Here is a 25,898-nt window from a genome sequence, read left to right on the forward strand (position 1 = left end):
TAAATATTTTTCTTAACTTCTCTTGGTGACAATGTGCCAGACTATTTGCTAGCTCTAGATGTATTGTTAGATGAGCGGAGAGAAACAGACAGCGCTCTGGGGATGGACTATGAGCTTGTAAAAAAATGCCATACACAACCACATATATATAGAGGCTGATATGTACTGTAGCTTCTGCCTGTATTCTTAACGTCAAACAGCTGTGTTGTGTCTATTGCGTCAATTAACATCCACCTGTAAAATATAGCTATTGTTCTGTCCTTGTTTCTAACTCTGTTTGAAAAGTTCTGTGACATTTCTCTCCTACAACTTACCTGTGCTAATCAATGCCTGTGACACTGCTCTTGCTGACCTAAACTACACCAATCAATTACTACAAACTACAAAATAGGATATGAGGGTCAGGGTCAATTTATGAGGGTCAATTTTGGGAGGAGATGTTTAGAGGAAGATGATTGGAGGGCATCGAGCAGAGTGGGAAGCATCCTTCTCTTTCTGTACAGCACTTTGAGATATCAGCTGATGTAAGAAGGGCTATATAAATAGATTTGATTTACCTCGTATTGGGTGATGAGACCATTGGGTTCCACTGGCTCCTCCCACTTGAGGAAGATCATGTCTTCCAGGGGGGTGAAGGTCAGCGATTCAGGGGTGATGCCACCGGGAACTATTGGAAACAAGCAACATGTCAGGCAATTGAAGCTGTAAAATCATGGCAAGTATCTCATAATGTCAATATCATATTCAGTGGTGAATGTCACTGAGTTCCTCTTACAATGTTAGCCTTAGAACGGAGAATTCTGCATCAAGTAGGACATAAAGGACTATATTTTGTGTCAGTCAGAGAGTGTACAAGCAAAGAGAATAGGAGATGATTGATGGATATAAAACCACTGAAGTAGAGTAATCATTATCAAGTACTTACAATCAATTCAGACTGATCAGGTTCATACTATCATCATGAGGGTGAGGTTCATAGTACATGATATAGAGACCCCGAAATACATTTCTTTGAGTACGGAGTCTGACATGAAAACTATTGTAGCTCTGCTGGAGTCACTTTTATTGATAACTTTGACACCTTCTGGGAACAGAAGATGCTCTTCAGGAATGATTGTGTCTATCCAAATCATCTTGGCTCCTGGACTCTGTCTACACATTTCGAGGTTGCATTGAAACAATGACTAGTAAATGATCCAAGACCAGCTCAATTAATCCCTACCATTGTGACAATGAGTCGTCACAACGCTGCATCAAATGTACATGATCTTAGGGGCATTGGCAAACACAATGTAAGTAATTTAATGTATGTACGCCTAATTGCACTGAATACATCTGTTCATCCTACAGCTATTGTAAGCAGTAATCATGAGCCTATAAACCAGAGTTACACTTTTAGTACTGTGGCGGTGTGCAATAGTAGGAAAACCTCAGCTCCAATGTAAATAACATGAGTAAGTCTACGTCTGATAAGCTTCCCAGGAAAGCATTAAAAACAATCAAGCAACCAAGAAAAGTGCTAAAATTAACCCATTTTAACATATGTAGAATAAGATACAAGGTCCATGAGGTCAATAACTTGCTTGTACACAGATGACATTCATATTCTGACTATCTCTGAAACTCATTTAGATGATACCTTTGATGATACAGTGGTAGCAATACATGGTTATAACATCTACCGAAAAGACAGAAATGCCAACGGAGGCAGTGTTGCGGTCTATATTCAGAACCACATTCCTGTAAAGCTTAGAGACGATCTAATGTTAAATACTGTTGAAGTAATGTGGCTACAGGTTAATCTGCCTCACCTAAATCCCATTCTTGTGGTAAACTGCTATAGACCACCAAGGGCTAATAGTCGGTATCTGGATAAGATGTGTGAAATGCTTGATAATGTATGTGATATCAACAGATAAGTATATTTTCTGGGTGATTTAAATATTGACTTGCTATCATCAAGATGCCCACTCGGGAAAAAACTTTAATCTGTAACCAGTACCTGCAACCTGGATCAGGTTGTCAGTCAACATACCAGGATAGTTACAGACAGCACAGGAATTAAATCATCAACGTGTATTGATCACATTCTTACTAACGCTGCAGATGATAGCAATATCTAGGAAAACCAAATTTCCAAAGTCGTGGCCTAATATAGTGTATAAGAGGTAACTGTACCTGTAACTGTAACAACTTTTGTAGTGATTCTTATGTTGATGATGTAAATAATATTTGCTGGTTTGTGGTGTGTATTGAGGAGCAACCAGACACTGCACTTGACACATTTATGAAACTACTTATTCCAGTTACTAATAAGCATGCAACCATTAATAAAATGACTGTAAAAACTGTTAAATCCCCTTGAATTGATGAGGATTTAAAAAATTGTATGGTTGAGAGAGATGAGGCAAAAGGTATGGCAATTAAGTCTGGCAGCCCAACTGATTGGCAAACGTACTGCAAATTGAGAAATCAATCGCTAAACGAAATAAAAATAAACTACACTATGAAGCAAAGATAAATGATATAAAGAATGATAGTAAAAAGCTTTGGGGCACCTTAAATGACATTTTGGGAAAAAAGCCAATTCGGCACAAAGCCCACTGATATTGCAAACTGCATTAATGACTTTTTCATTGGCAAGATAAGCAAATTTAGGGATGACATGCTAGCAACAAATACTGACACGACACATCCAAGTATATTGGACCAAATCATGAAATTTACGAATTCCGTAAAGTCAGTGTGGAAGAGGTGAAAAAATTATTGCCGTCTATCAACAATGGAAAATTACTGAGGATAATAGAAGACGATATTGCCACTCCTATTTGACACATCTTCAATGTAAGCCTACTAGAGAGCATGTGCCCTCAGGCCTGGAGGGAAGCTAAAGTCATTCCACTACCCAAGAATAGTAAAGTCCCCTTTACTGGCTCAAATAGCCGACCAATCAGCCTGTTACCAACCCCTTAGTAAACTTCTGGAAAAAAATTGTGTTTGACCAGATACAATGCTATTTTACAGTAAACAAATTGACAACATAATTTCAGCATGCTTATATGGAAGGACACTCAACAAGCACAGCACTTACACAAATGACTGATGATTGACTGAGAGAAATTGATGATACAATTATTGTGGGGGCTGTCTTGTTAGACTTCAGTGCAGCTTTGACATTATTGATCATAGTCTGCTGCTGGAAAACGTATGTGTTATGGCTTTACACCCTCGGCTATAATGTGGATAAATAGTGATCTGTCTAACAGAACACAATGGGTGTTCATTAATGGAAGCCTCTCCAACATAATCCAGGTAGAATCAGGAATTCCCCAGGGCAGCTGTCTAGGCCCCTTACTTTTTTCAATCTTTACTAATGACATGCCACTGACTGAGTAAAGCCAGAGTTTCTATGTACGTGGATGACTCAACACTATACACGTCAGCTACTACAGCAACTGAAATGACTGCAACACTCAACAAAGAGCTGTAGTTAGTTTCAGAGTGGGTGGCAAGGAATAAGTTAGCCCTAAATATTTATAAAACTAAAAGCACAGTATTTGGAACAAAACACTCACTAACCCTAAACCTCAACTAAATCTTGTTATAAATAATGTGGAAATTGAGCTGTTGAGATGACTAAACTGCTTGGAGTAACACTAGATTGTAAACTGTCATGGTCAAAACATATTGATGCAGTTGTAGCTAAGATGTGGAGAAGTCTGTCTATAATAAAGCGATGCTCTGCATTCTTAACAACACTATCAACAAGGCAGGTCCTACAGGCCCTAGTTTTGTCGCACCTTGACTACTGTTCAGACGTGTGGTCAGGTGCCACAGAAAAGGACTTAGGAAAATTGCAATTGGCTCAGAAAAATATATACAAATATAATTATTGTACTATAGTGGACAGGGCATTTCTATTGTTCAGTCTTATGCCTTCAAAATATCAAAATACCTCCATGAAATAGTGGTGATTAAATGCATCCTCAGCTGATGGCCAGTGATGACATTCCTTAGTATAAATGCTGAATGCTGTTAAAACTCTGTCTGGCCTGGACACCAGGGGAAGCCTGGCCTATAGACATCCCTATAAAAACAAAGCTAACTGTTTTGATAGTATCCTCTGTGCACTGTGGTTTTCTATTCCAGACCACAATCCCCATTAGTCTCTCTCCCTCTCTTTTTCTCTCATTCTCATTCGCTATCTCACACACTTTTTTTCTTTCTCCCTTTGGTGTGAAAACAGTGCGTTCGTTTAGTTTCTTTTTAATGGAAATATATATTTGATCTTCAGCCAGGCATCTGCAATGCACAGAGGCTGTTGGCTGCCTTGGCTCAAAAGGAATATATTGAGAGATATGGGGGAAAATCCTTTCTCTCTGGCTTCATTTTCATTTGAGAAATGAGATGGATCCTTTGGTATGCTGATGCAGCCTCTTGGAGATGGTCACAATGCTTTTATTCTAGTCTACTGAGACACAACCGCATGGGACAGGAGACGAACCATGATAGTTATGAATCCCTTCAATCAAACTGTAGCTACTGATGTTGACTGACCCAGTGTTATCAATCCCCACTGTATAGATAGCTAGATTTTTTTCCCATTTTTCACGGCATTATTTTTGTTAATTTGTTAACACAAATATGAATTTAGAGCAGAGATAATACCCTCTGGAGAGGGATGACTCCCTAGGTACTTTCGGTTATTTTGATCACCAAAGTGATCCCTGAACAGTCTGTCACTAAAACAGCCAAGTGTTTCTTACTGGGAAGAAGGGATTAAGAAGGTAAACAGCCATGTGAGGTGGTTGGAAAGCAGCCAATTAGGGCACTCTAACACAAGACGGTTCCGATCATTCTACTTCCTATGAAAATGTGCCCTGTACGTATCAGTTCCTTTTTATGTCTCAAACATTCCCCCATGTTATTCTGGTTTCTATGAATAGGTACCCTGTATGAGCTCCTACGTACAGTATATGTCTCCAACATTCTCCCATCACTTACTGTCCTCTTCAGTCTGGAAGGTGACCTCCCGACCCTCCTTCTTGCCCTCAGGGTTGGCGAGCGCCAAACGGACCTGGATGGAGTGGTAGGCCGGCAGGTCACGCAGGGTGAAGCGTGAGGCATTGTGCTCAACCGCCAGGCACTCACGCACAGTAGTGTTGTGCCCACCGCCGCCCCCTGCGGTGGCATAGCGGTAGCACAGGGACACAGAGTAGGTGTGGCAGCGGGTCAAGTTGTAGGCCAGCGTCTCCCACTGCAGGGTCAGCTGCCTGGACTGGATCTCTGAAGCTGTGAGACTTCGCAAGGCCCGTGTGGGTTCTATTAAAGAGGGAAGGCAGGAGGAAGGGAGGGAAAGGAAGAGAGAGAATGGAATGTTATCAACTAGGTCCAGGTCTTCTTTTGAAAAACATGTTTTTATCTCAAGAGACTAACCTGGTTAAATAAAGCTTAAATAAAAACTGTTTAAACACAGTGTAAATTACAAAATCCGCCAGTTATCTTTATTGCTAGGACATTTTCGAAAGGCTGCTTGTTTTTAGTAGTCACCCAGTTACTTCTGGTCACTGCTGGGTTTGGGGTCAACACTGTTTCTTTTGACTAAAGCAGAGAGAACTAAAGCCTCGTCTTTCTATTCCTCCCTCGGGAGAGACAGCTAGAGGGATACAGAGGTACTGAGAAGCTTCTGTGCCTTCAAGCACAAAGCCAGTCAGTGTTGCAGTAAGAGATACAGGCTACAGGGGTGAGCCAAGGCCAATCTCAGCAACACACTACCAATGGAGGCATTTGTCACAGCACATTATTGATGCCTTTTTGTCAAACAGTATTCCACATAATGTATTGTATTGCTTTGTTCTTTTAATAGGGATTCGTGACTAATGGCGCGAATCTCTCTAAATATGCAAGGACACATACGAGCACAAACAGGCACATGCACACACACTAACTCACCACTCAAAAGGGCATCTCTTTCTTGCGGATATTTATCTCTGTATCCCTTTCTATTCATTATACCTCTCCCTGAAGTTTATCCATTTATCCCTTCCTTTTCATTATCTTTCTCACTGAAACAGAATTTCATGATATGGCAATCTAAACTTAAGCCTCTCCACAGTCACCTATTTACTTTCCAATTTTTTTTTTTTTTTGCATTTCGGTCTAGAAGGAAGCATGACCACTGCATTGTTCTGGACATTAGTTTATGATAGCAGAAAAATATGTGGGCTGGGTAATCAAGTAGTGGTACATTAGACGTGGCAGGAAATGTTTGAACAATTGTTCAATTTGATTGAGGATTGTCTTTCTGGTGTAATTGATAGTCTGCACAGTCTCAAAGCTAAATAAAGAGGGGCTTTAAACTGATGAACTGAAGAAAAAAAACACAGAAGAGGCCACAGTGTGCCCATTGTGGATTTTCATCAAATTTGACTTTTGTGCCAACACCCTTCCTCTTGCCCAGTCTATTTGCCTGCATGCCACGCTCGACTGTGTGCAACGCACACTCCCTGGCAGCCTTCGGAGAAGGGTTGCAGTATCCCCAACATGGCCCAGAGCGACATGCTTATTCCTCACGTTATAGTGAGAGGAAAAGAAGGGGAGAGCTTCTGGTTTATTACTCCCACTAATACTGATCCATGGGATTAACTGTGGACAGGGTTGTCCTTGGCCTGGGTTGGTGCTAAGCTGTGTAGGGAGTCTGTGGAGACTTAACCACAGGGGAGATGGGAGATGAAGGAGGAATGAAGCAAGATGCTGACAGAGAGGCCTGACATGATGGGCGAGGAAGACGAGCTGTGAAAGGCATGAGCACTCTCTGTAATGTTCCTAATTTTAGTTGGGCATCGGCATGAAGCCCCTCTCTCAGCAGAGAGGTTTGGTGGCAGGGGGCTCTCCAGAAGGCTCAGTGACCCAGTAGCAGGTGGAAGCCTATTAACGTGGTTTGGAAATAACTTGTCTCCTCTGTGATTTACTTGAGGGATTTAGAGCTACGATAATGCAGCCCTGCTGATAATCACAGTGATGGCTCATCAAGCACACCTGGCTGGCCATCAGAGGCGGGCGGAGACCATGTTCATATTCACGGCCATTAGTTTTACAGTACTCACAGGAGGACGTCCGGGCTACACTACATAGGTCAGAAATTCACTTTAGTCAGAATAACACCCAGAGGGTCCAAGCCTCCCATCTGTTCACTCTGGTAACTAGCACACTCCCATAGATACCCACTGTGACCAGACCATACATTTCTTTATGCTTAGACCTAAGCAGCCCAACAAAGGTGAGGAGGATCATAATGCAATGATGAAGTGTGGGGTCAGTGTGGGATCTGGACCAGATGGTCTGGGGGACAGGGGTCAAAGGAACTCAAGGGTGTCCAGGTGGTGATTAGAGAATCATGGAGGGTGGACCTAGTGATGGACGAGGAGTATGTGAAGGTGTGTGAATCAGGGTGAGGCCACCAACAGAACAAACAAGTAGACAACAACCTAACCCGTATGTTGTGAAAACAACAGCTTGGGAAATTACAGGGCAAGAGGTCAGGCTTTGATATCTGAGACAGTTATTGGGAGTTACTATCAGTATGCAAATTACCTGGAGGGAAAAAAACATGACAGACAGGATACAATGGTGCCACTAAAATACATTTACATTAGAACAGTGTGTGCATCCTCTCACTTCACAACTATAACATTCCCTCTCTATGACTTTGAAAATATAAAAACATTTTCTTTGTGTATCTCTACTTCTACTTAATGTGTCATCAGAGAGAGGACATGGAGGCTATGGTTGGTGGAACAGGGAGGGGGGGTGTGAGAGATGGTTTGTGGTGTGAAGAGATCGCTGTGCATATTAGACTGATGACTGTAGAAGACATGGGACAAATGCCCACAGAAAATATGCATGAATTTTGTGGTTGAGTGTCCGTGCTTGTGTGTGTGTGTGTGTATGTGCGTGTTAGTTGTTTTCTTCCAGCACAAATTATATTTTTACAAAGACCACCTCTCAATCTCACAGAGATTTCAGTCTGGAATACAATTTTGCCACATTATCGCCACAGTCCACGGTCTGTTATTCCACAATATAATGAGCAATTACTCTGAGATTAAATAATGTCTGAGCGTCTAGCTGTTGGGCATCTGTACTTTGAATAGAATTAAGAAATATTCTCTCTAAAATGACCAAAAGATATGAGGAGAGTTTCTGAATTTTCGGAGGAAAAATCCACAGAGGAAGCATTTCCCTCTATTTATCAAGACTAGAAACATACCAAGACCAAGAAAACTAGAATTATCTTACAATAAAAATTGCAAATCATTTCATAAGGTATGTGGCTTTAAAAGTATGATATGGTATGGTAAGATTTTATCAAGGATTTGCAAGTGGTTAATAACATGTATTACCAAAATATTCTGGTTTACCAAACACTGCCAACTATGAGAATGTCACATACTGTACAACCTTGTCACACCGCCCAGACCCTCACCTGCACACTTAGTCCTGCTGACGAGGGGTGGTCCAGGTGGCCCGGTGCCGCCCTCTCCGGGCCGGGTCAGCAACACACTTATGTGATACTCCGTGTCTGGGTCCAGGTGCCACAGCTTGTAGGTGACCATGTTGACCCCATGGACCTCGGACCAAGGTGATTGGCTGGCCCGGTACTCAATCTCCTTCCTGATAATAGGGCCATCTCCCAGGATGGAGTTGGTGTTGAGCTGGATGATCAGATATGTGGAGCCCGCTCTCAGCAGCTGTGGGGGCGCGATAGGGGAGGGGGGAACTGTGGGAAGAAGACAGGATTGGAGGCTGTGAGTTTATTTAAATGTTATTATTGCTTCTATACACTGTAGCTGTATATCTTCCATCCATTATGTGACATTTGAGGACTATGTTGGTCGGAAGGGGTTCAACTGCATTCCACTGTACTTAAAAGTACTATATACTATTGCTAATCAGTCTTATTACAACATGCTTATCAGCTTTATTCATCCTTTTACTCTAAATAGGAGGCCTTTTACTTTAAATAGGCCTCCTTTTACTACATCCATAACCTATTTTTTTTATTTTTTATTATTTTTTATTTCACCTTTACTTAACAAGGTAGGCCAGTTGAGAACAAGTTCTCATTTACAACTGCAACCTGGCCAAGATAAAGCAAAGCAGTGCGACACAAACAACAACAGAGTTACACACGGAATAAACAAACGTACAGTCAATAACACAATAAAAAAAATCTATATACAGTGTGTGCAAATGAAGTAAGACGAGGGAGGTAGTAAGGCAATAAATAGGCCATAGTGGCTAAGTAATTATAATTTAGCAAATAAACACTGGAGTGATAGATGTGCAGAAGGTGAATGTGCAAGTAGAGATACTGGGGTACAAAGGAGCAAAAAACAAATAACAATATGGGGATGAGGTAGTTGGATGGGTTATTTACAGATGGTCTATGTACAGGTGCAATGTTCTGTGAGCTGCTCTGACAGCTGATGCTTAAAGTTAGTGAGGGAGATATGAGTCTCCAGCTTCAGTTATTTTTGCAATTCGTTCCAGTCATTGGCAGCAGAAAACAGGTAGGAAAGGTGGCCAAAGGAGGAATTGGCTTTTGGGGTGACCAATGAAATATACCTGCTGGAGCGCGTGCTGCTATGGTGACCAGTGAGCTGAGATACCTTTACCTAGCAAAGACTTGTAGATGACCTGGTGCCAGTGGGTTTGGAGATGAATATGAAGCGAGGGCCAGCCAACGAGAGCATACAGGTCGCAGTGGTGGGTAGTATATGGGGCTTCGGTGACAAAGCGGATGGCACCGTGATAGACTGCATCCAAATTGCTGAGTAGAGTGTTGGAGGCTATTTTGTAAATGACATCGTCGAAGTCAAGGACAGGCAGGATTGTCAGTTTTACGTGTGTATGTTTGGCAGCATGACTGAAGGATGCTTTGTTGCGAAATAGGAAGCCCATTCTAGATTTAATTTTGGATTGGAGATGCTTAATGTGAGTCTGGAAGAAGAGTTTACAGTCTAACCAGACACCTAGGTATTTGTAGTTGTCCATATATTCTAAGTCAGAACTGCCCAGAGTAGCGATGCTGGACAGGCGTGCAGGGGCAGGCAGCGATCGGTTGAAGACCATGCATTTAGTTTTACTTGCATTTAAGAGCAATTGGAGGCCACGGAAGGAGAGATGTATGGCATTTAAGCTAGTTGGGAGGTTAGTTAAAACAGTGTCCAAAGAAGGGCCAGAAGTATACAGAATGGTGTCGTCTGCGTAGAGGTGGACCAGAGTATCACCAGCAGCAAGAGTAACATCATTGATGTATACAGAGAAAAGAGTTGGCCCGAGAATTTAACCCTGTGGCACCATGAATTGCGGAAAACAGGCCCTCCGATTTGACACACTGAACTCTGTGGGAGAAGAAGTTGGTGAACCAGGCGAGGCAGTCATTTGAGAAACCAAGGCTGTTGAGTCTGCCGATAAGAATGTGGTGATTGACAGAGTCGAAAGCATTGGCCAGGTCGATGAATACGGCTGTACAGTATTGTCTTTTATCAATGGCGGTTATGATATCGTTTAGGACCATGAACATGGCTGATGTGCACCCATGACCAGCGGTGGGATTCGAAATGGTCGATGATCTGTTTGTTAACTTAGCTTTTGAAGACCTTAGAAATGCAGGGTAAGATAGAAATAGATCTGTAACAGCTTGGGTCTAGAGTGTCTCCCCCCCTTTGAAGAGGGGGATGACCGCGGCAGCTTTCCAATCTTTGGGGATCTCAGACGACACGAAAGAGAGGTTGAACAGGCTAGTAATAGGGGTTACAATTGCGGCGGATAATTTTAGAAAGAGCGGGTCCAGATTGTCTAGCCCAGCTCATTTGTAGGAATCCAGATTTTGCAACTCTTTCAGAACATTAGCAATCTTGATTTGGGTGAAGGAGAAATGGGGAGGCTTGGGCAAGTTGCTGTAGGGGGTGCAGGGCTGTTGACCGGGGTAGGGGTAGCCAGGCCAAAAGTTCTTATTGAAAATCTCAATTATCATGTATTTATCGGTGGTGACAGTGTTTCCTAGCCTCAGTGCAGTGGGCAGCTGGGAGGAGGTGCTCTTATTCTCCATGGACTTTACAGTGTTTTGGAGTGTGAGCTACAGGATGCAAATTTCTGCTTTTAAAAGCTAGCCTTTGCTTTCCTAACTACCTGTATATTGGTTCCTAACTTCCCTGAAAAGTTGCATATCGCGGGGACTATTCGATGCTAATGCAGTACGCCACAGGATGTTTTTGTGCTGGTCAAGGGCAGTCAGGCCTGGAGTGAACCAAGGGATATTTCTGTTCCTGGTTCTACATTTTTTTAATGGGGCATGCTTATTTAAGATGGTGAGGGAAGCACAATTTAAAGAATAATCAGGAATCCTCTACTGACGGAATGAGGTCAATATCCTTCCAGGATACCCAGGCCAGGTCGATTAGAAAGGCCTGCTCACTGATGTGTTTTAGGGAGCGTTTGACAGTGATGAGGGGTGGTCGTTTGACCGCAGACCCATTACGGACGCAGGCAATGAGGCAGTGATCGCTGAGTTCATGTTTGAAGACAGCAGAGGTGTATTTGGTCAGGTTGGTCAGGATGATATCTATGAGTGTGCCCATTTTTATGGATTTGGGGTTGTACCTGGTAGGTTCATTGATCATTTGTATGAGATTTAGGGCATCTAGCTTAGATTGTAGGATGGCTAGGGTGTTAAGCATGTCCCAGTTTAGGTCACCTAACAGTACGATCTCTGAAGATAGATCTGGGGCAATCAATTCACATATGGTGTCCAGGGCACAGCTGGGGGCAGAAGGTGGTCTATAACAAGCGGCGAAAGACTTGTTTCTGGAAAGGTGGATTTTTAGAAGTAGAAGCTTGAATTGTTTGGGCACAGACCTGGGTAGAATGATATAACTCTGCAGGCTATCTTTTCAGTAGACCCCGCCACCTTTGGCAGTTCTATCTTGTTGGAAAATGTTATAGTTAGGGATGGAAATTTCAGGGTTTTTGAGGGCCTTCCTAAGCCAGGATTTAGACATGGCTAGGATATCCGGGTTGGCAGAGTGTGCTAAAGCAGTGAATAAAACAAACTTGGGGAGGATGCTTCTAAGGTTAACATGCATGAAACCAAAGCTTTTACGGTTACAGAAGTCAACAAATGAGAGCGCCTGGGGAATGGGAGTGGAGCTAGGCACTGCAGGGCCTGGATTAACCTCTACATCACCAGAGGAACAGAGGAGGAGTAGGATAAGGGTACAGCTAAAGGCTATAAGAACTGGTCGTCCAGTGCGTTCGGAACAGAGAGTAAAAGGAGCAGGTTTCTGGGCGCTGAAGAATAGAATCAAGGCATAACGTACAGACAAAGGTATGGTAGGATGTGAATACAGTCGAGGAAAATCTAGGCATTGAGTGCTGATGAGAGAGGTTTTGTCTCTAGAGACATCATTTAGACTAGGTGAGGTCACTGCATGTGTGGGAGGTGAAACAAAAGGGCTAGCTAAGGCATATTGAGCAGGGCTGGAGGCTCTACAGTGAAATAAGACAATAATCACTAACCAAAACAGCAATGGACAAGGCATATTGACATGATAGAGAGGTATGCGTAGCCGAGTGATCATAGGGACCAGTGGGTAGCTAGGCGAGCTGGAGACACAGCAATTCAGACAGCTAGCGGGCTGGGGATAGCAGGCTAGCAGAAGGGCCTTAGGGGGGACGTCGCGATGGAAGAGTCTGTTCCCCTCGGACGGTTACGTAGTAGTCTGTCCCTAACCAGTCGTGTTGGATCGGTTTGAGCCCCCCAGGTCTGAACATTTTTAGCAGATCAAGGGTTCAAACAGCTGATTGGACACACATGAACATAACAGATAACCGCGAGCTGTTCACTCACATATGGTCTGAGGAATGTGTATGATCTCAGAATACAAGCTCTCTTAATTGAGCGATGTGTGCCTCCACTGGCACCGTAAAAAATGCAAGCGCTTCACAGAGGAAGTCACCAAGATGAAAGAAGAGACCCAACATTATTTCGAGGACAAGTTGCCAAAGCAGAAATCATTTCAGAGGCCACCGTCCAAATGACACTTACAGATAATATCTATTGCAGATTTGGAAACGTCAGAGTGTTTTCTTTCCAAAGCTGTCAATTATATGCATAGTCGAGCATCTTTTCGTGTTCTCCCACTTAAAAAGATGAGAGAGGCATGTAATTTTCATCATAGGTACACTTCAACTATGACAGACAAAATGAGAAAAAAAATCCATAAAATCACATTTTAGGATTTTTTATGAATTTTTTTGCAAATTATGGTGGAAAATAAGTATTTGGTCACCTACAAACAAACAAGATTTCTGGCTCTCACAGACCTGTACCTTCTTCTTTAAGAGGCTCCTCTGTCCTCCACTCATTACCTGAATTAATGGCACCTGTTTTGAACTTGTTATCAGTATAAAAGACACCTGTCCACAACCTCAAACAGTCACACTCCAAACTCCACTAGGGGCGGCAGGGTAGCCTAGTGGTTAGAGCGTTGGACTAGTAACCGGAAGGTTGCGAGTTCAAACCCCCGAGCTGACAAGGTACAAATCTGTCGTTCTGCCCCTGAACAGGCAGTTAACCCACTGTTCCCAGGCCGTCATTGAAAATAAGAATTTGTTCTTAACTGACTTGCCTGGTTAAATAAAGGTAAAATAAAAAAATAAAAAAAATAAACTATGGCAAAATTGTAGACCTGCACCAGACTGGGAAGACTGAATCTGCAATAGGTAAGCAGCTTGGTTTGAAGAAATCAACTGTGGGAGCAAATATTAGGAAATGGAAGACATACAAGACCACTGATAATCTCCCTCGATCTGGGGCTCCATGCAGATCTCACCCCGTCGGGTCAAAATGATCACAAGAACGGTGAGCAAAAATCCCAGAACCACACGGGGGGACCTAGTGAATGACCTGCAGAGAGCTGGGACCAAAGTAACAAAGCCTACCATCAGTAACTCACTACGCCGCCAGGGACTCAAATCTTGCAGTGCCAGACGTGTCCCCCTGCTTCAGCCAGTACATGTCCAGGCCCGTCTGAAGTTTGCTAGAGAGCATTTGGATGATCCAGAAGAAGCTTGGGAGAATGTCAGATGAAACCAAAATAGAACTTTTTGGTAAAAACTCAACTCAACTCGTGTTTGGAGGTGTTTGGAGGACAACGAATGCTGAGTTGCATCCAAAGAACACCATACCTACTGTGAAGCATGGGGGTGAAAACATGCTTTGGGGCTGTTTTTCTGCAAAGGGACCAGGACGACTGATCCGTGTGAAGGAAAGAACGAATGCGACCATGTATCATGAGATTTTGAGTGAAAACCTCCTTCCATCAGCAAGGGCATTGAAGATGAAACGTGGCTGGGTCTTTCAGCATGACAATGATCCCAAACACACCGCCCGGGCAACGAAGGAGTGCCTTCGTAAGAAGCATTTCAAGGTCCTGGAGTGGCCTAGCCAGTCTCCAGATCTCAACCCCATAGAAAATCTTTGGAGGGAGTTGAAAGTCCGTGTTGCCCAGCAACAGCCCCAAAACATCACTGCTCTAGAGGAGATCTGCATGGAGGAATGGGCCAAAATACCAGCAACAGTGTGTGAAAATCTTGTGAAAACTTATAGAAAACGTTTGACCTCTGTCATTGCCAACAAAGGGTATATAACAAAGTATTGAGATAAACTTTTGTTATTGACCAAATACTTATTTTCCATCATAATTTGCAAATAAATTCATTAAGAAATCCTACAATGTGATTTTCTGGATTTTTTTTTCTAATTTTGTCTGTCATAGTTGAAGTGTACCTATGATGAAAATTACAGGCCTCTCTCATCTTTTTAAGTGGGAAAACTTGCACAATTGGTAGCTGACTAAATACTTTTTTGTCCCGCTGTATATGCTGTACTCAAAACCATCTACTGCATCTTGCTTATGCCGTTCTGTACCATCACTCATTCATATATCTTTATGTACATATTCTTCATCCCTTTACACTTGTGTGTATTAGGTAGCTGTTGTGAAATTGTTAGGTTAGATTACTCGTTGGTTATTACTGCATTGTCGGAACTAGAAGGACAAGCATTTCGCTACACTCGCATTAACATCTACTAACCATGTGTATGTGACAAATACAATTTGATTTGATTTGACTGTCCTCTCAGAGGGCTCTCATGTCTATTCCTGCCTCATCCCATGGATGCTTCCACAGAGCATGTACACAATGCAGGCAAGTATGCAAGCCTCACAAGCCTCTGGAAGCACAGGGAGACAGTCTATAGTACTATATATTTATGTAATATATATATCATCTCACATCAACAATACTCTCTTACTGTACTTTCCCAAGGATTATATAACTAGCAATATTCATTACTGTTGCATTTCATGCTAGTGAGGGCCGAGAATACACTTTCACATAGGTACATGGTTGCACAGGCCATCAGTGTCTTAACAGCGAGATTTTCCAAGGCAGAATACTCTGAGTGCAGCCAAATCCAGAAATCTGGCAGTGGCTTCTGATTAGATTCAATCTTTGCAGAACGGCTTGTTGCAATTTCAATGAAGCTCTCTTGTTCAGATATCGGTAAGTGGACCAGAAGCAGGGCATGAAAGGGATAACGAATCCAGTTGTTTGTGTGGTCTGTTTCAGGAAAGTACCTGCGTAACTCACTCAGGTGCTTCACTATCTCACAGTTGACATTGTCCGTAAGCTTGAGTTAATTTGCAGACAAAAAAATAATACAATGATGGAAAGACCTATGCGTTGTCCTTGTTAATGTAGACAGAAAAGAGCTCCAACTTAATCATTTTGTTCCGCACATTGAATCCTAGATTCAGATCATTCAGGCGAGAAAAAACATGACCCAGTCGTGTGAGAAACTCGTCATCATGCAAACGGTGAGACAAGCGAAAATGGTCAGTAAAGAAAACTTTAAGCTCGTCTCTCATTTAAAAAAAATTGTCAATAACTTGTCTCTTGATAACCAGCGCACTTCTGTATGTTGTAAAATTGATACATGGTCGCTGCCCATATCATTGCATAGTGCAGAAAATACAGCCCTGCACAACCTGTAATTTAAATTGATTTTTATTTGTAATTCATGTAATTGCCTTACACAAAATAGTCCAAATTGGTGAAATGAAAAAAAAAATATTGACTCAAAAATGTTAAAATAAAAAGATAATGGTGCGTGCATATGTATTCACCTCCTTTGCTATGAAGCCCCTAAATAAGATCTGCTGCAACCAATTACCTTCAGAAGTCACATAATTTGTTAAATAAAGTCCACCTGTGTTCAATCTAAGTGTCACATGATCTGTCACATGATCTCAGTATACATACACCTGTTCTGAAAGGTCCCAGAGTCTGCAACACCACTAAGCAAGAGGCACCACCAAGCAAGCGGCACCACCAAGTAAGCGGCACCATGAAGACCAAGGAGCTCTCCAAACAGGTCAGGGACAAAGTTGTGAAGTACAGATCAGGGTTGGGTTATAAAAAAAATATCAGAAACTTTGAACATCCCACAGAGCACCATTAAATCCATCATTAATCAGAGAGGCAACAAAGATACCAAAGATAACCCTGAAGGAGCTGCAAAGCAACACAGGGGAGATTGGAGTATCTGTCCATGGGACCACTTTAAGCCGTACACTCGACAGAGCTGGGCTTTACAGATGAGTGGCCAGAAAAAAGTCATTGCTTAAAGTGTTCGCCAAAAGGCATGTGGGAGACTCCCCAAACATATGGAAGAAGGTACTCTGGTCAGATGAGACTAAAATTGAGCTTTATGGCAATCAAGATAAACGTTATGTCTGGCGCAAAACCAACACTTTTCATCACCCTGGAAATACAGTACATCCCCAAAGTGAAGCATGGTGGTGGCAGCATCATGCTGTTGGGATGTTTTTCTTCAGCAGGGACTGGGAAACTGGTCAGAATTGAAGGAATGATGGATGGTGCTAAATACAGGGAAATTCTTGAGGGAAACCTGTTTTAGTCTTCCAGAGATTTGAGACTGGGACGGCGATTCACCTTCCAGCAGGACAATGACCCTAAGCATACTGCTAAAGCAACATAAACATCTATATGTTTATGGGGAAACATTTAAATGTCTTGGAATGGCTTAGTCAAAGCCCAGACCTCCATCCAATTGAGAATCTGTGGTACGACTTAAAGGCTGCCGTACACCAGCGGAACCCATCCAACTTGAACTGGAGAAGTTTTGCCTTGAAGAATGGGCAAAACTCCCAGTGGTTAGATGTGCAAAGCTTAGAGACATACCCCAAGAGACTTGCAGCTGTAATTGCTGTTAAAAGATGGCTCTACAAAGTATTGACTTTGGGGAGAGGGTGGGGGGGAGGTGGAGGGTGAATAGTTATGCATGCTCAAGTTTTCTGTCTCATTTCTTGCTTGTTTGATAATAAAAAATATTTTGAATCTTCAAAGTGGTAGGCATGTTGTGTAAATCAAATGATACAAACCAGCCAAAAACATCAATTTTAATTCCAGGTTGTAAAGGCCCCAAAATAGGAAAAATGCCAAGGGTGGTGAATACTTTCGCAAGCCACTGTACACGTGAGTTCAGGGGCCTTGTTTTAACAAAGTTAACCATTTTCACTGTCGTGTCCAAAATGTCTTTCAAGCTGTCAGGCATTCCCTTGGCAGCAAGAGCCTCTCGGTGGATGCTGCAGTGTACCCAAACTCCATCGGGAGCAACTGCTTGCACGCGCGGTACAACTCCACTATGTCTCCCTGTCATGGCTTTTGCGCCAAGGGCAGTACATATACCAGCACATCTTTACCACCAAAATCTATTTGATGTCACAAAGCTGTCAAGTACTTGTCTTCCTTAATTGACCCCCATAAATGTAACGGACATATACCAGGAGTTGTGCCAGGTCCACCACGTCTGTTGACTCATCCAGCTGTAAGGCATAGTATTCACTGGCTTGTTTGTGAAGCAGTAATTCTTTCAAAACATCTCCTGACATGTCACTGATGCATCGTGAAAAAGTGTTGTTTGATGAAGGCATTGTCTGTTTCGTTCTTTTGGCCTTTTCCCCAAGCATTGTCCCAGCCATATCCGCGGCAGCAGGAAGAATAAAGTCCTCCACAATAATATGGGGCTTGCCTGTCCTAGCCACTAGGTAGCTCACCATATAAAATGCTTCTAGCCCTTTTTTATGAATGGTATCTGTTTCTTTTATACATGTCTTACTACTCGAAAATCTTAATTCTCGCTCAAAAAACTTCCGTGGCATATTTTTCAAATTGCATGTTTTGTTTCTAAATGGCTGTGTAAGAGTGAAGGCTTCATTGAGTTGTGAGATAGTATTTTTGCACATATAACACACTGTGGATGAGGAAATGCAATACTCCCAATATAAGTGAACCCCAAATCAATGTAGTTCTTATATTTGCGCCTCTTCGATGGTCCAACATCCCTGTCTGTTGTTCGGTGCTTTCCCGGGTAAGGGGGCAGTAGCTCTTCGGCTGCATCAGATTCACAACTGTCAGTGTCCATGCTAGCTGGGCAAACAACGAATGTAGAATTACTGATGCTAGCAATGGATGTGCTCGTGGAAGGAGAACAATGTGTCATCGACAGGTGCAGGAGTAGTACTGCTGGTAGTAGCAGTACTTCAAGTAGAGCTGGTGTGTGTCTCTACCAGCTCTACTTACTTTTTTCTACCAGCGGGCCTTACTTTTTTATCCAATTTCAAGCAAACGGAATGAGCAGCAGCTACGTTTGGCTACATACGTAAATTGAATTCCCGTGATGGAGTAACGGTTGATGTGATTTGACGTTAATTATTTGACTAGGCCACCTGGATTTGACATTGTGTTGTTATTTAACTAGATTTAATTTTAGTTTTGGCAGTGAATCGAGGCTACCCCCGATGGCATTGCGCATGCCGCTGTTTGGGAATACCTGGTGATAATATCATGATAATATCAAACAAGCACTTCCATGTGTTGATTAAATTATGCCACAGCTGACAAGTGTGTTTGACGTGTAAATTGATTAATGTTAATTTTACTGCTTTTGCTAACACAAATTAACATGACTAAATCAGTTTTATTCAGTTCACCCTTGGTTCATAGATCTACAGTACAGCATATTGAGAGATCCTAGCCTCGTCCCACTGACTGACGGCGGGCGCATTTACCTTTGACGATGAGTTCAGCGAAGTTGGAGACCCCAGAGCCCCTGGAGGACTGAGTGACACATCGGTACAGGTCCTGGTTGTTGCACTGCACACTGTCCACCTGTAATGACGCCACAAAGCGCCGGTGACTCAGGTGCTTGACCAAGGCTGTAGATGTCACGTCCCCACTGTGCCTCTGGAGAGAGAAAACAGGATGGGTCAAATATAAACAGGCACACAAAAACACATGCCGACAACCATCTGTGGAGATCAGTGGACAAAGGGCTGGAAAATGGGCCGCACCAAAAGAACGCATGGTTGCCAAGAAAGCAGTTAGTTTTCCTAGATTCGTAAAATGTGTGTGCAGCGTTTGTGTGTTGGAGTCACTTTTAATTATTAATTGATCTACCGTTTCTATGATAGGCCACTGTAATCTATGGTACCATTCTGCTCATCTGATGAAGGTGCACATGGATCAGATTCAAACTTTGAAGACTGAGATTGAGTCATTGAAGACAGACCAGTAGAAAGAGAAACATCATCTGAGGGCAGAGATATGGGTGACAGCTAATGCATTGGTCCAGAGCCAGACGACATTGGCGGAGAGTTGAGAAATGACGCGTTGAATAGAGCGAGGAATGAGATCTCACAATCCAAGTCACAGTCCATGCCAGGGACACCTGTGAGCTCTGGAATGATATCTCACAATCCAAGTCACAGTCCATGCCAGGGACACCTGTGAGCTCTGGAACTCCACCACCTCTGAGACAAGCATGGAGAAACTAAAATGTTCAATTATATTCCATGATATTCTTAAAATATATGTGTTGGCTGAATATCAGCAGGTGATGTCTGCTAAATAATCAAGTTGATTGCACAGTCATAAAGCCTCGGCACCTACATAAAGCTCTGTGTGGGCGACCTCATGCAACTGCAAAATGTTGGATAAAGCATACACTGTACAGTATTGTATTTCTTCATCAGCATCTTTATGATTTTGTTAATAAAATGATGATAAAAAATGATTAAAAAAATACTCTTTCAAAATGCAGATGTTTATGTATCCATAATGAATTACTATGGGAATTACTGAATTGCAGAAATATTGGAACTAAGTTGACTAATGCAGGTAAACAAATTGTTGCTTACTGGAAAATACTCTTTCAAACACACAATGTCACATTGTTCAGCACCATTATGGCTATTAGCAGGTAGCTGGACAATAGACTTGCCTAGAAGGAGGGTAGGGGGAGAGTTATATCGTCAAATGTATTTCTTAGTTAGGTTGACTGTATCAAAACCGTCCGTGATCGGTTGCAATTTTAGTTTAATCCACCAGAAAAAAACAAAAACAAATAATACAACAAAAATTATTATTATTATGTATCACTTCCGACCGTGATTGGGAGTCCCATAGGGCGGCACACAATTGGCCCAGCGTTTCTCTCCCTCTAAAAACAGAAATAAATATTTTGGCCTTTACAAATATTATTTTGGCCTTTATTCAGATTACAATTGCTCACTTAGTTTTTTTTTTTTAAACAAAGTAACCTCCAAAATATTGGTATATATTATCAAGTAGATGGCACAGTCATATAGCCCGGCACCTACATAAAGCTGAGGGACTCACTCATTCATGGCTTTGGATCCTAATAAACAAGGACCAACATTCTTTCTGATCGTCTTTAATAAAGAATTGTTTTGGTTATCCTGACCTGGACACCATTTACAGTATTATAATAGCCCTCCTGATTGGCGCAGCGATCTAAGATGCTGCATAACAGTGCAAAATGAGATGCTACAGATGCAAGTTCACTACCCATGTCGGCTGCCACTGGGAGACCCATATGTAATTATTGGTGGTCACATCATTGAAATAAATATTTTTCAATATACTGTAGGCCTACCGTAGGCGACATGAGTCTCACTAGTGTTGAGTAATGTGTTGTTAAAAGTGGTTTAGTTCTTATTTATTTAAAGAGCATATTGAAGTTAGAAGCAGTTACCTACAACTATTTTAGCACCATTTTGCACTGCTCTGAGACAAGCATGGGGACTGGTCTTGATAAGTCAATGAGATTTTTATCTTCACTGAATCTCCATTTGGGTGTTGGCTTGACTACAATTATACAATTAGGGTGAATAATGTTATGCTGTTAGTGTAACCTTTGTTTAACTAGCCAAGTCAGTTACAACTTCTTATTTATCTACAGCCTACTCCTTCCTCCCAATCAGGGAAACAAACCCCAGTCTCCCACGTGTCCGTATGACACGGGGATAATTTAGCTAAATAGCCCAGTACTGTAGCCTACTCCCGACCATCACGTTATACAGCTAAATATTTTCCAGAGAGTTTTTCATTTTTCTTGGTATAGAAACACCATAATATTAATCAAATTAATTAAGCAACATTTCTTAAAATCAGTTCCATATACGATGTTCTTACAAAAAAAGGTTTTAAACTCTTGAGTACAGTCACTATTGAAGGCTACCAAATGTTTCTCAAATATCCCCGCTGGTGGTCAAACTAGCACAAACTAGATTTAATAGTTATTATGGCTGACACTTAAATAACCTGCCATTGAATTTTGCAGCACCATGCAAGCTGCGCTGCAGTACATTGCAACTTTTAAAGGATGAACCACTATCGCTCCACAAAAAAAAACTACTTCAAGGTCTCAGAGCAAGTGATATCACCAATTGAAACACTACTAGCACACACCACTAACTAACTAACTAGCCATTTCACACCGGTTACACTCACTGCTCTTTGACCACCTCCTCCACAGCCACCCCAGCAGCTGGGCAGAGCCCAACTGAGTGATCCAATGTAACATTAATGCTTCCGTCCCTCTCCTTGCCCCAACCTGGGCTCGAACCAGGGACCCTCTGAACACATTAACCTTTCTAGCGCAGGTGTTCCGCTGAAAAGGCAGCGCACGAAATTCTAAAAGATTTTTTAAAAATATGTAACTTTCACACATTAACAAGTCCAATACAGCAAAGGAAAGATAAACATCTTGTTAATCTACCCACTGTGTCCGATTTCAAAAAGGCTTTACAGCGAAAGCACAATATATGATTATGTTAGGTCAGAGCAAAGTCACCAAAACACACAGCCATTTTTTCAGCAAAGATAGGAGTCACAAAAGCAGAAATATAGATTAAATTAATCACTAACCTGATGATCTTCATCAGATGACACTCATAGGACATCATGTTACTCAATACATACATGCATGTTTTGTTCGGTAATGTGCATATTTATATCCAAAAATCTCAGTTAACATTGGCGCGTTACGTGCAGTAATGTTTTGAATCCAAAACATCCAGTGATTTTGTAGATAGCCACATCATTTCACAGAAATATTCATAATAAACATTGATAAAAGATACAAGTGTTATTCACAGAATTAAAGATAGACTTCTCCTTAATGCAACCGCTGTGTCAGATTTCAAAAACACTTTACGGAAAAAGCATAATCTGAGTACGGCGCTCAGAGCCCAATCCAGCCAAAGAAATATCAGCCATGTTGGAGTCAACAGAAGTTAGAAATAACATTATAAATATTCACTTACCTTTGATGATCTTCATCAGAATCCACTCCCAGGAATCCCAGTTCGACAATAAATGACTGATTTGTTCCATAAAGTCCATCATTTATGTCCAAATAGCCACTTGTTGTTAGTGTGTTCACAGCCCATTAATCCATCTTCATGAGGTGCTCCTGTTCCTGTGCATTCCGATCAAGGTCATCAAAGGTAAGTGAATATTTATAACGCTATTTCTGACTTTCGTGACACCTCTCCTTCTTTGGAAAATGGCTGGATGTTTTTCTGTGACTAGCGCTGACCTAACAAGGTGTGCTTTCGCCGTAAAGCCATTTTGAAATCTGACACAGCGGTTGCATTAAGGAGAAGTTCATCTATATTTCCATGTATAACACATTTCTGTAATTTGATGTGGCTCTCTGCACTTTCACCGGATGTTTGTTTGAGACAATGCATTTCTGATCATAACACACCAATTTCAAATGAGGTTTTTGGAAATAAAGATTAACTTTATCGAACAAAACACACATTTATTGTGTAACATGAAGTCCTGTGAGTGCCATCTAATGAAGATCATCAAAGGTTAGTGATTAATTTAATCGCTATTTCTGATTTTTGTGAGCCCTCTCCTTGGCTGGAAAATGGATGTATGGTTTTCTGTGACTAGGTGCTGACCTAACATAATCATTTGGTGTGCTTTCGCCGTAAAGCCTATTTGAAATTGGAGACTGTGGCTGGATTTACAAGAAGTTTATCTTTACAATGGTGTAAAATACTTCTATGTTCGAGGAATTTTAATTATGGGATTTCAGTTGTTTTGAATTTGGCACCCTGCAATTTCACTTGCTGTTGGCGAGGTGGGACGCTACCGTCCCACATATCCCAGAGAAGTTAATGCGAGTGTAGCAAAATGCTTATGCTTCTAGTTCCGACAGTTTTGTCACACAACAAAACATGCCAGAGATGTCTCAGGTTGAGGGAACAAGCAATTGGCATGCTGACAGCAGGAATTTCCACCAGAGCTGTTGCCAGAGAATTTAACGTTGATTTCTCTACCATAAGCCGAGGTGGCTTATTGTTGTTTTAGAGAATTTGGAATTAAGTCCAACTAGCCTAACAACCGCAGACCACGTGTAACCACGCCAGCCCAGGACATCCACATCTGAATTTCTACACAAACTGTCAGAAACCGTCTCAGGGAAGCTCATCTGCATGCTCATCGCCCTCAGGATCTTGACCTGACTGCTGTTCAGCATCGTAATCGACTAATCGAGAAGTGTGCTCTTCATGGATTCAACTGTACCGAGCAAATGGCAGACAGCGTGTTTGGCAGAGCAGTTTGCTGATGTCAACATTGTGAACAGAGTGCCCCATGGTGGCGATGGGGTTAAGCTATGGACAACGAACATAAGCCATGCACAACGAACACAATTTTATCTTATCTATGGCAATTTGAATGCACAGAGATACCGTGATGAGATCCTTAGTCCCATTGTCGTGCCATTCATCCTCCGCCATCACCTCATGTTTCAGCATGATATTACACGGCCCCATGTCACAAGGATCTGTACGCAATTCCTGGAAACTGAAAATGTTCAAGTTCTTCCATGGTCTGCATACTCACAAGACATGTCACCCATTGAGCATGTTTGGGTATGCTCTGGATCGACATGTACGACAGTGTGTTCTAGTTCCCACCAATATCAAGCAACTTCGCACAGCCATTGAACAGGAGTGGGACAACATTCCACAGGTCACAATCAACCGACTGATCAACTCTATGCGAAGGAGATGTGTTGTGCCTCATGAGGCAAATGGTGGTCATTTAAGATACTGACTGGTTTTCTGATCCACGCCCCTACCTTTTTTAAGGTATCTGTGGCCAACCGATGCATATTTGTATTCCCAGTCATGTGAAATCCAGAGATTAGGGCCTAATTTATTTATTTAAATTGCCAGATTTCCTTATATGAACTGTAGCTCAGTAAAATCTTTGAAATTGTTAATTTAGATTTTTGTTCAGTATAACAACACTTATTTCACTCCATGCACCGATTGAGGAGCATGCAGCCTTTCTGCGCAACAGGTGATATTCCATCCAACCCTGTTCCTGCAACCAGACAGTGCTTAATTTGTGTAACCAAGTGAAATCTGGTCGGGAACATGTTTTCACAACAATACATATTGTATTACATTCTTGACAGCACCTCTCTCTGACCACTCTAGAAAGGAGAAAGAGGAGATGGAAATGCACAGTGGTGCGATATTCTGTAGCTAAAGGTAATGTGTCAGCCTATTAATTATAAAAAATATTTAAAAAATTCCCTAATTCTAGGCTATTCAAAATCAAATATAAATTCACTATAATTGTAGGTTAACTTTGTAAGCCCCCCTGCACAATCAATGAACCAACAGCATTGCCTTGGCCTATATTATATTCTCTCTCAGACTCATGGATAGAACGTTTAGAGCGTAGCATAAGGTAACCAGTCCATCCAGTATGCATAATAATACAGTCCACACTCAAAGGCGATTACTAGAATTTGTTTAATTTTGGTGTATCGGCTAGACCAAGTATGTTTTTCTGCCGTGCGTAATATGCAATAGGCTATTAGGAGATGTATTGTATAATGACACAATCATTATTTTAATTCAGGCTTTTTGGGGGGGGATTGGGCTCATACACTAAGTCTATAAAACATTGTTCGTTCCATGACATATACTGACCAGATGAATTCAGGTGAAAGCTATGATCTCTTATAGATGTCACTTGTTAAATCCAATTCAATCAGTATAGATGAAGGGGAGGAGACAGGTTAAAGAAAGATTTTTAAGCCTTGAGACAATTGAGACATCAATTGTGTATGTGTGCTATTCAGAGGGTGAATGAATGGGCAAGACAAAATATTTAAGTGCCTTTGAACAGAGTATGGTAGTAGGTGCCAGGCTCACTGGTTTGTGTAAAGAGCTGCAATGCTTCTGGGCTTTCAAGCTCAACAGTTTCCCGTGTGTATCAAGAATGGTCCACCACCCAAAGGACATCCAGCCAGCTTGACACAACTGTGGGAAACATTGGAGTCAACATGATCCAGCATTCCTGTGGAATGCTTTCGACACCTTGTAGAGTTCATGCCCAAGTTCCTA

General features: G+C 41.9%; 1 protein-coding gene across 4 annotated transcripts in view; it reads right to left on the bottom strand.

Moving 5' to 3' along the window:
• The window catches only part of LOC110490335 (receptor-type tyrosine-protein phosphatase U), a 322,183-nt gene that overhangs the window by 127,577 nt on the left and 168,708 nt on the right, over nt 1-25,898 (bottom strand). For all 4 annotated transcript variants that reach the window (XM_021563683.3, XM_021563669.3, XM_090200408.1 and 1 more), the window contains exons 6-9: nt 19,224-19,398; nt 8,486-8,779; nt 5,005-5,322; nt 558-667 (exon numbers count right to left, since the gene is read on the bottom strand). In XM_021563683.3, coding sequence (XP_021419358.3) covers nt 558-667; nt 5,005-5,322; nt 8,486-8,779; nt 19,224-19,398 — 897 coding nt within the window. The remainder of the gene's footprint in view (nt 1-557; nt 668-5,004; nt 5,323-8,485; nt 8,780-19,223; nt 19,399-25,898) is intronic.

Source organism: Oncorhynchus mykiss, chromosome 2, assembly GCF_057628025.1.
Source record: "Oncorhynchus mykiss isolate SJ-2025 chromosome 2, ASM5762802v1, whole genome shotgun sequence".
NCBI classification, from domain to species: domain Eukaryota; kingdom Metazoa; phylum Chordata; class Actinopteri; order Salmoniformes; family Salmonidae; genus Oncorhynchus; species Oncorhynchus mykiss.